Raw genomic sequence first — 10010 nt, 5'->3', positions numbered from 1 at the left:
ACAACCAAGGTCACCAAATCAAAAGGTCCATTATTGCAAAGCCCTTTAATTTAGGAAGGTCCCTCCTAGAAGAAACCATGCATAAATTAAGTTTTCTATTACATTTGGGATGTAAGGAGAAATGATGGTTGAAAGACCTAAACTCTTGGAAGCAGTATACACTATTGTGTTCTGGGCCAGTTTTAAGTGTGAATACATAAATAAATTGCCTTGGTTATAAAACTAACAAAACAACCAAATAATCAATAACTATTAATTTTTCTTTGTCTCAAAAACACATCATATCACTGCAAGATTTCTCTTTGGTTATCAAAACTGGGTCTGAACCCAGTAAGGCCAAGTGGTTTGGTCACTCTCACAAAGAAACTGGAACTAGAGTTGTTTAAAGCTATGTTTTCCCATGACTATGACATGAAGCAGAAGCTTAGATGAGGAAATGCAACCTTGGAATTCTGACTTAACTCAGCCAACATTCCTACTGGTAAAGAAGCATGTCTACACTGTCTCTATTGATGCCTTCCACCAAAAATTAGAGGAGGCAAACTTCACAAAGCTTTATACACAGCCTCATTAAAAAAAGAAATTGAGGATATTATATTTGTAAAATGAAGTAAACCCAAATAAATGAATGCAGAAAATAAAATGAGTGCAGGGAGGAGATCCTAAATGTATGACACACGGTCCTGTTCAATAGCTGGGACTCAGCAAGCATGTTACTTGGTGCAACCTGAGAACTTAGGAGTAAGTATGGGTGCAGCAAGAGTTTCCATGGATTCAGTATTTTTCAACATTCAGCAAATGGCAGTGCCTGTTCATACATCAGGGCTCCCTCCCTAGAACTTTGCACAACACCTTTGAAAATGGGACTTCACTGTGAAGTTTTACATAATGTTTTTTTCATAATTCTGAAGTATCTTCCAAAATGAATCCCAGTTATAATTTTGGAATGCAATATGACAATTAATTTGGGTACGCGTTCCAAGAGCTGCACCAAACACTTCATTATGTGTCTATACACACATGCAGACACACAGACATCATTCCTCTCCGGGATTATAATTCACTAAGTACATTTTGGGGCACAATACATTGTTGCATACATTACATCTGAAAAAAAATAATTTCACTAAATAAAATAAATAATAAAGAGTAAGTTAGAAAGAATGCAACAGGTTCTTGTTTTTACCTTGTGCTTAAGTTATAGGTTAAATGTTTTTCCAGTCAATCAGGCTGGAGGCTGTGGGGGAAGGAGGGGAGAGCTGGATTACATGGGATTCTTTCTAGCTCATGAAAGGTAAATATAAATTCCTAGATTCTTCCCTACTGACTCAATAAAAATACAAGGTGCTCTGACCAGCCAGAAGCTCCTAATTTAAATTCCAGTTTATGCTTTGATCCAGAACAGTGTGTCTTCGCAAAGGTCCTGCAGCGCTGGGAGAGTTGCATGGGCACAAGTGTCTCCTAAGGAGCAGCCATTGGGTGCAGGGGTTTGAGAAGACGAAGGGAAGGCGTGTCTTCCACCTGCTCTGCCAGAGACTTGCTGCCCTCAAAGGGGGAAGCGAGTTCCCCACCAGCCTTGCACAACTTGGCTTTGGCTCCCAACTCCTTCCCATTGGTAATAGCTGGAGTTCTTTCGAACCTAGGTACCTCATCTCGTATTCCACACGGAAGGTGTCCCAGGAGATGGTAGGAAAAGCTGTTTTTTATTCATTTTGAACCAGCCGAACTAATGCACATCTTAGACAGCAACCTCCCTCCCCTGCCCTCGTCCTGTACTGGGCAAGAAGACTGCACCAGCCCCAGCCTCAGGCCCGCGCCGGGCGGGCGCCCCCTGGTGGCCGGATGGGCCATAAGCGCAGCGGCGCCTGCGTTCACCCCGAGGCTCAAAGGACTCGGGCGCTGGGCGAGCTGCCCAGGCCGTGGAGGCCGGGTCGTCCCTTGCCCTCAGCCCCGGGGACACGGCGGAGCTGACCGAAGTAGCCTCGTCCACCCTCACCGAGGGGTGGAGGGTGGGGGACGTAGGCCAGCACCCGGAAATAACGCATGCCACTTCCCCTGCCATCTCTTTTTCCAAACCCAGGGCGACTGGGGAGAGCCCTAGAGAAACATGGAGAAGGCAGGGCTAGAGCGCAGCGCGGCGGGGAGCGCGCCCGGGACATTCTAGAGCTCGAGCTCGAGAGGAGGCAGCGAGCGTCAGGGTAGCTGCAAACGGATGTGAGCTGGAGCTGGACGCGGGGAATCAAGCAACACGTTTTCCTAGCACTGTTTCAAGAACTCTAACCCCGCACAAGGGCAGGTGCTATTCGGGAGATTTGACCGTACTTCCCTGTGAAGTAAAAACATTCTGTAAATTATTAGAATCCAATATGAGGAGTGTGTGGGGGTGGGTGGGGAGGGTTAATTTCCCACCGGTGCTCCCACGTGCAAGCACGTTTCTTAGTAAATGAATGGCAATTAGAGCACTGCATATCTATGCATTTTCTAGCTTTCTATTTCTACTTTTTTAAGTGGGAAAATGCAGACCATCTTCAAAATGTACAATAGGATCTTCTTGGGAAATGTTCTAGGTGACAAGGGGAGTCAGAAATGAAGGATGACTTCTGGTTAAGTGAAGGAAATCTGCAGTCGAACAGTGAGCCCCCTACCATTTCTGAAGCCCGTCATGTCGACCTTGAGTTATCGTGTCTGTGTTATTAACTAATTTTAAAAAGGCTTAGACTGTAGAATTTCCTTCAGCTATTGTGTCAAACAAAACTGATCTTCAAAAAACCTCCATCTGTAGCTAACTCTCCTTGAAAAATATAAAATCTAATGTTAAACTAAAAACTACAGAGCGACACAATCAAAAGCAAATCTCGGTCAGAGCATAAAGTACTTGAAACCCGAATCTGCATTCCGTTCCTCTCCTACACGGCTCTGAGGTGGGGGAGGCGGTTTGTGCTGGTGCCTGGTGTATAATCGGGTTAATCCAGTAGACAAAGAATAAACCAATAGCCCTCCCACCTCACTTCCCGCTCCCCTTCCCCTCCCCCCTCTCCTCTCCCCGTCGCCCCCTCGAGGGGGAACAGAAAAGGGGAGAGGTGGGTTTGGATGGATTCCGAATAAACTCTTAAAACCTGCAACTTGTTGTTTTAATGCTAACACTGCGTGTCCGGATTAGTTTTCAAGGTTCATTCCCTTTTCCTAATGGCAAGGAGAAAGTTCCATAAGTCAGTCCGAGCCTAAGGCTCGTCCACATGGCCTCTGGGGAAACCTTAAGGTCAGTGTTTCCTTGAAACTAGATAAACTGACCCCGCCGTGCCCAGCCCGGCCCCGCGGGCGCCCCGCGTGACGGCGCCCGGGCAGCAGGACCGGCCTGGGGACGCGCGGGGCGGCGCGGTTGCCCTTTTGAATGCCTCCTGCGGCTCGGAGCGCTGGCGGGCGCTGAAGTGTGAGTGAATGTAGCCCCGCGGAGCCAATGAGCTGGGACCGGATGCGATATATCCTCTGGGACAACAACTGCTCTGTTCCGCCTCGGATCCACATGACGCCATTTACTGCTGCCGCGGCCGCCGCAGAGCTCCCTGCCTCCGGAAAGGCAAGGGCGCAGGCCAACGGCGAGCCCCCCCCCCCCCGGCCGGGCCCCAGACCCTCCTCCTCCTCCTCCCTCACCTCCTCCTCCGCACCCACCGCCCCCGCCTCGGCCTCGCCGCCGCGCCTCCACAACGCCCAGTCTGCACCGTTGAGAGCCGCGCGGCGCAGCGCGAGCGGAGGAGAGGGGCCGGCGGAGCGCGCAGCGCCCAGGCCCCCGCGCCCGCCCGGCCCGGCCCGCGCCCCCGCGCCGCCTCAGCTGCGACGCGGCCGGAGGACTTGGCCATCTGGCTTTACATTCTCTCTGAGGCGGTTTTCTTTTTCTCCTTCGTTCATCTGCCAGGAAAAGAGACTAGCCGTTGGCGCTTCGGCCTCCAGTTCATTGAGAAAAAGGAAATACTCCGCGTGCGTTTCTAGAAGGGGGGTCGCCCCCAGCCCCGAACCCCGGAGTGTTAATCGGCTGGGGACTTGGCTCCGGATTTTCCTCTCCTTTTTTCCTCCCGCCGATTGCTCGGAACTTGGACTGAAGCAGAGTTTGGAAAGAAGGGACGAAAAGTTTGCATCGGGGCTGGATTTTATTTGCACATCGCAGGAAGACGAGAATCCAACGGAGAGGGGTTGGTGCAAAGCCGCGATCACGGTGAGGCACGTTTGGCTCTTCCCCTCCTGGCGCCTTGGCCGGCGCGTTGTGGGCAACATGGAGTAGGTGCAGCCGGACCAGGAGTGGGGTCTGTCTCTTCCTCAGGCCTCCCTTTCTCTAACCCCGCAGGTTCCCCGCAGGGATCCAGGGAACTGCCCGTGGAGCTGCCTTGCCCCGGGCTCGGCCTGCCTCGGCGGGGGCTGCAGTGCGCGCCGGGTGCGGTGTCCCCAGCCCTAGGACCCCACGCGCCCGCGCTCTGGGGGGTTGGGGTGGCGGACTGCTCGTCGCGAGTCGGCTGCTGGCCCTGCATTGGCCGCGAATTCGGCGCTGAGAGCAGGAGAGGGAGGGGGGACACTTTTGTGTTTTCCAGGTCCCCGTTGTAGGCGCCCGCATTTCTAACCTGTTCTTCTCCGGGGAAGGCAAGTCCTGGGTGAGACTGTCCCGAGGCAGGGGCGCCAGCGGGACCGAGGGCGCGCGGGTCGCTCGCCTCACGGGGGCAGCGAGACCCCGCGGCTGAAAAATGGGCAGGGTGCCGGGTACAGAGGCGAGCCGGTGCGGGTGGAAGCGTCGCCCCACCGGGCGCCGCGTCTGCGGTTCGGAAGTGCGGCTCTCTCTTTTTTCCGTTCTCTGTGGTCGGTTTGGGTCACGCTTTTTTTATTTTTGGAAGATTGGGCTGACCTAGCACAGGAAGAAAGTCATCAAGCGGTCGCGATCGTTTTCCATTACCTGAAAATAGGTGGCAAAAGAGGCTAGTTTTTTTGTTGTTAATTTCCTTTGATGGGCTGATCTACTTGTTTGTTGCTGCTGCCTTGAATTCGGAATCTTGTGCGTTTTTACAAAGCGGTTTCTGTGTTTGCCCCACCCTCGTGCTGAAGTCCTTTCCCCTTAATCCTTAGTCTGATCACACGGTGTTCTTAATGGGGGTTTCTAAGCATTTTCCGGGTGGGGAATGGGGGAGCGTGGGGGGTGGGCGGCGGTAGCTGCAAAGGAGGCTAGGAATGGGCAGTAATCATTTTTGTTTAAAAAAAAAAAAAAAAATTCTCCCCCTCCCCGCAAAGATGCTACTTTCCACTGCAAGCAAATCTTCGCGGAAAGTTTCCAGCCTAGGGATCTGCGTCCTGCACGCCTGGCTTGTGCAGTGGGGCCCTGGGAATTGCCCTTTCTAAGCAATTTTCCTTTCACTTTTTCTCTCCATCCAAAAGGAGATGGGGTGTGCAGATTGCAGGCAATGCCCGTTCGGTCAGTGCATGGTGGAGTCGACCAGTGTGCGTGGGTTAGACTCTGCCCCGGCAGGGTGTCTAAGGCATGGCTTTCGGCGTCGGGGGCTTGAAACCTGTGCCCGGACATTCGAGGGCCTTTGCCAGAACGCCCCGCGGTGGGCTGCGTGACCTCTGCCTGGGGGTGGAGTGGCTCCCTCTTGGAGCTGGGAGGCAGTTCTCTGGGGTGGGGTATATTTTACCCAGGAGGTAGGGAGGGGGAAGTGTGAGCGTTTCAAGGCACGTCCCCTTCGGAGGAGTCCGCACCCCCGCCCCTCGCCTTCTAGGCAGTCTTGGGATTGTGTGCAGGGGGAGGGCAGCTTGGCCCCTGGGCTGTGTCAGTCTCCCCGGAGGAAAGTCCCCCGGGGCTCTGACTGTGTCCCACCTGCTGGGGACGGTGTTGGGACGCTGATAGAGCCGATAAACGGAGTGAAAGCAAAGATCAACGTCGTCTTGTCCGCCTTTTCTGTGGGAAGTGAGATCCGGTTTCCAGCTCTGCCTTGTTCCGAATTGGGAGGCGTGTGTCACCTGCCTGTGTCTCTTTTATAAAAATCGGAGACTGGATAAAGGTCCACTTTTTCCCGTTTTTGTTCATTGTAGACTTGGCAAAGGGGGTGATAGTTCTGAAATTTATAGAGGGTTTGCAGTTTAAGCGATTACATGTCAGAATGATAGATTTGAGACGTGACAGGAATTTTTGAAACACTTCCTGTTATCCCCAGTCAGTTTAGGTTCTGAACTATTAAGTTTTTGGAAACAGGCAAAGCAGTTAATATTTTTGACAGAGTTTATTTCTAAAACAGAACAGTCTTTTAGGTACAGAATTAAAGATGCTTTCTCAGGCTATCAAGCTGTAAAATATTTGAGCCACAAGTTGTTGAGAAGTTGAAAATAAGTTCCTGTCTTGTTGCTGGTTGTTCTTGTGTTCCTGGCACCTAATAGGATTTGAATGGATTTGTTTTTAATTTATAACTTTTGCTACTGTATAGTTAATAATGCATGACTGTTGTGAAATTTATAACATCCTTGGGGGGGGCGAATATTTGCTTTTTCGCAAGTCACATTCATTCTATGGTATTCTAAAAAGTTGCAGGATACTGGCTAAAATATAGTTAAAGGTATTTGATGTAAAAGCAGACAAAGTAAGAACCAAGAATTTCTGGGCTGCATTTATTGATGTTTAAGGCAAAAATGACTACGACAAAGTTAAACCTATCTCGATTTTGAATCCTTTGGCAGCAGTGTTGTGTTCTAACGTTATTTTCTTGCAATCTTTACCTTGAACCTGAACCTTGCAGTTTTATGATTGAAACAAAGATTAGCTTTGTGTTACTATACATCGCAAGATTAAAGAATTGTCAGTACCCGGTCCTAATTTTTATTTTTTGGTATGGCATCGATCGTATGGCTATTCTAAAACCCTCCATGGCCACTGCATTTCAAATCCTGTTCCTCTGGGGGGAGCGGAAATCGAAGAGTTAATTCAGGTGGGCGGAGAGTGGGAAGTATCCTGGAGTGTAAACCAGCTCTCTCCTCTTGGTTTCTGCAGGAATTCAGATGTGTTCTAAGCCCGCTGGAGTGACCACACTTCCCAGACCTGATGGAGGCCAGAGCTCAGAGTGGCAGCGGGTCGCCGTCCTTGCTGCAGGCACCCCGTGACATTGGCAGGCAGCGTGGGGAGCCCGACCCCAGAGAAGCCCTCACCCAGCAGGTACACGTGTTGTCTCTGGATCAGATCAGAGCCATCCGAAACACCAATGAGTACACAGAGGGGCCTACTGTGGTCCCGAGACCTGGGCTCAAGCCGGCTCCTCGCCCCTCCGCTCAGCACAAACATGAGAGGCTCCACGGTCTGCCTGAGCACCGCCAGCCTCCCAGGCTCCAGCACCCACAGGTGCATTCTTCTGCACGAGCCCCTCTGTCCAGGTCCATCAGCACAGTCAGCTCGGGGTCTCGGAGCAGTACAAGGACAAGTACCAGCAGCAGTTCCTCTGAACAGAGACTGTTAGGACCATCTTTCTCCTCGGGGCCTGTTGCTGATGGGATAATCCGTGTGCAGCCCAAATCGGAGCTCAAGCCAGGTGAGCTTAAGCCCCTGAGCAAGGAAGATTTGGGCCTGCATGCCTACAGGTGTGAGGACTGTGGCAAGTGCAAGTGTAAGGAGTGCACCTACCCTAGGCCTCTGCCATCAGACTGGATCTGTGACAAGCAGTGCCTTTGCTCAGCCCAAAACGTGATTGACTATGGGACTTGTGTGTGCTGTGTGAAAGGTCTCTTCTATCACTGTTCTAATGATGACGAGGACAACTGTGCTGACAACCCGTGTTCTTGCAGCCAGTCTCACTGTTGTACACGTTGGTCTGCCATGGGCGTCATGTCTCTCTTTTTGCCTTGTTTATGGTGTTACCTTCCAGCCAAGGGTTGCCTTAAATTGTGCCAGGGGTGTTATGACCGGGTTAACAGACCTGGATGCCGCTGTAAAAACTCAAACACAGTTTGCTGCAAAGTTCCCACTGTCCCACCCAGGAACTTTGAAAAACCAACATAGCACCATTAATCAGGAATAGGACAGTAATAAGGATTGCTCCCCTTTTTTTTTTTTTTTTTTAACACATATGCAACCAACTAAACAGTTAGAATCTTGGCACTGTTAATAATAGAGGGTTGGGATGTCCTTTGCTGTTTGCAGTGAAATGCTTTTTGTCCGTGTGCCATTTTAACTGATATGCTTGTTAGAACTCAGCTAATGGAGCTCAAAGTATGGGATACAGAACTTGGGGACCCATGCGTTGCATAAGCTAAAGCCACAGACACTCCTAGGCACAGTTTTTGTTTGTGAATGGTTACTTGCAAAATTTGTAAATTAGTAAATGACTTTTTTCCCATTGTTTTCTCCAGAGATAATGTGCTATATTTTTGTATATACAATAATATTTGCGACTGTGAAAAACAAGTTGTGCCATGCCCTGTGGCACAGTCACAAAATATTATACTAATATGTTGTACATTCGGAAGAATGTGAACCAATCAGTATGTTTTTAGATTGTATTTTGCCTTACAGAAAGCCTTTATTGTAAGACTCTGATTTCCCTTTGGACTTCATGTATATTGTACAGTTACAGTAAAATTCAACCTTTATTTTCTAATTTTTCAACATATTGTTTAGTGTAAAGAATATTTATTTGAAGTTTTATTATTTTATAAAAAAGAATATTTATTTTAAGAGGCATCTTACAAATTTTGCCCCTTTTATGAGGATGTGCTAGTTGCTGCAAATGAGGGGTTACAGATGCATATGTTCAATATAAAATAGAAAATATATTAACGTTTGAAATTAAACGGAACTGTTTTGTCTTATTTTACCTTTTGTTTTTGGTTTTTTTTTGAAGTGAAAAAACCCACATTTTATGTGAAGACTAGCATTTCAATGAAATAGTTTCACTTATCTACAAGGTTCTTTAAAGGGGAGATTCAGTGATTTCTTTTTTTTTTTTTCTCCAGAACTAATTCTAGTAATCGGGAGGGAAATAACTGAGCATTTGACTCGGCTGTATTTATCCTGAGATCATTGTTCCTGTTCTTCCCTTTTACAGATCTGTTGGCTTTCCTTTGTTTTGCATGTTTAAAAAAAAAAGTCTTAAACTAATTCATTGTGGAGACTTCCCTAAAAGATTAACAATTAGGTTTTTTTCTTTACATACGGAATTAAGTATTAAGAATAGCCAGCCATGAGGCTAATTCAAGACCAGAAAAACGAGTTTAGTTCAACATTTATTGAATGTCCTCAGTGTCAGGTATACGGTATACACAGATCAACGCTTGTAACTGAGGCAAAAATGTTTTCTTGACAGCTGATTATGGCTATGTGTTTTCCAGCCTATATGGTTTTAGACTTAATTTATCACCGTGATACCGGAAGTTTGTTATGTTAGAAAAGACAGGAAAATTATAACTTGGTTTGATTCAGGTGTTGGGTATCATAAAATCTCATCCTATATTGGCCTAATAATTGAAGCCCAAGGAAGCCAATTGAGAGGCCTGGTCTTATTTAATCAAGTTATCCAGAAAATTGTTAAATTCCACTTTGGGAAAAAGACGCAATACCCCAAAAAGCCAGTGTGTTTGCATTTGTCTTTTGGGAGCAAATACACACTAAGCTGCTACAGCCCAGCTCGACAAATAACTAGGTTTTCTTACTTGTAATAAGTCACTTAATCCATTAGTTTGTGGATGATGATTTTTTTCTTCTGAAGCACAACCTCTTGCTGCCAAGAATCACCGGAAGTCTAGAAAATGATTTACCTATCATTGTTTAATCTTGTTTCCTGTTCTGAGGCTCCTTCTCTTAAGAGGTCTTATCCTAGTACAGATCATCTTCTGTTTTGTTTTTTAAAATTAGCTTTCAAGGAAATATACAGCCTCTTAAACCAAGGCATTGCTCTAAGGACCTTGGGAGTCCTCTAAACTTTCTCCAGAAAACACAAGGTTAAATTAAGTTAGACATTATTTACTCTAGTTTCAACTTTGGGATACTGAGCATTGCA

General features: G+C 47.8%; 1 protein-coding gene across 1 annotated transcript; it reads left to right on the top strand.

The window, feature by feature from the left end:
* Nucleotides 1-3518: 3518 nt before the first annotated feature.
* SPRY2 (sprouty RTK signaling antagonist 2) lies at nucleotides 3519-8823 on the top strand. The gene is made up of 2 exons (XM_006726878.3): nucleotides 3519-4210; nucleotides 7016-8823. The coding sequence occupies exon 2, from the start codon at nucleotides 7067-7069 to the stop codon at nucleotides 8012-8014; it is 948 nt and encodes a 315-aa protein (XP_006726941.1). The 5' UTR covers nucleotides 3519-4210; nucleotides 7016-7066; the 3' UTR covers nucleotides 8015-8823.
* Nucleotides 8824-10010: the final 1187 nt, after the last annotated feature.

The sequence above is a fragment of the Leptonychotes weddellii genome, chromosome 3 (genome assembly GCF_054177405.1).
Source record: "Leptonychotes weddellii isolate Sample4059 chromosome 3, ASM5417740v2, whole genome shotgun sequence".
In the NCBI taxonomy this organism is placed as follows: Eukaryota; Metazoa; Chordata; class Mammalia; order Carnivora; family Phocidae; genus Leptonychotes; species Leptonychotes weddellii.
This window is presented reverse-complemented; position numbering and strand designations above follow the sequence as displayed.

Bases quoted from the DNA above. Each gene is read 5' to 3' on its own strand.
- SPRY2 (XM_006726878.3), top strand. From the start codon at position 7,067: ATGGAGGCCAGAGCTCAGAGTGGCAGCGGGTCGCCGTCCTTGCTGCAG.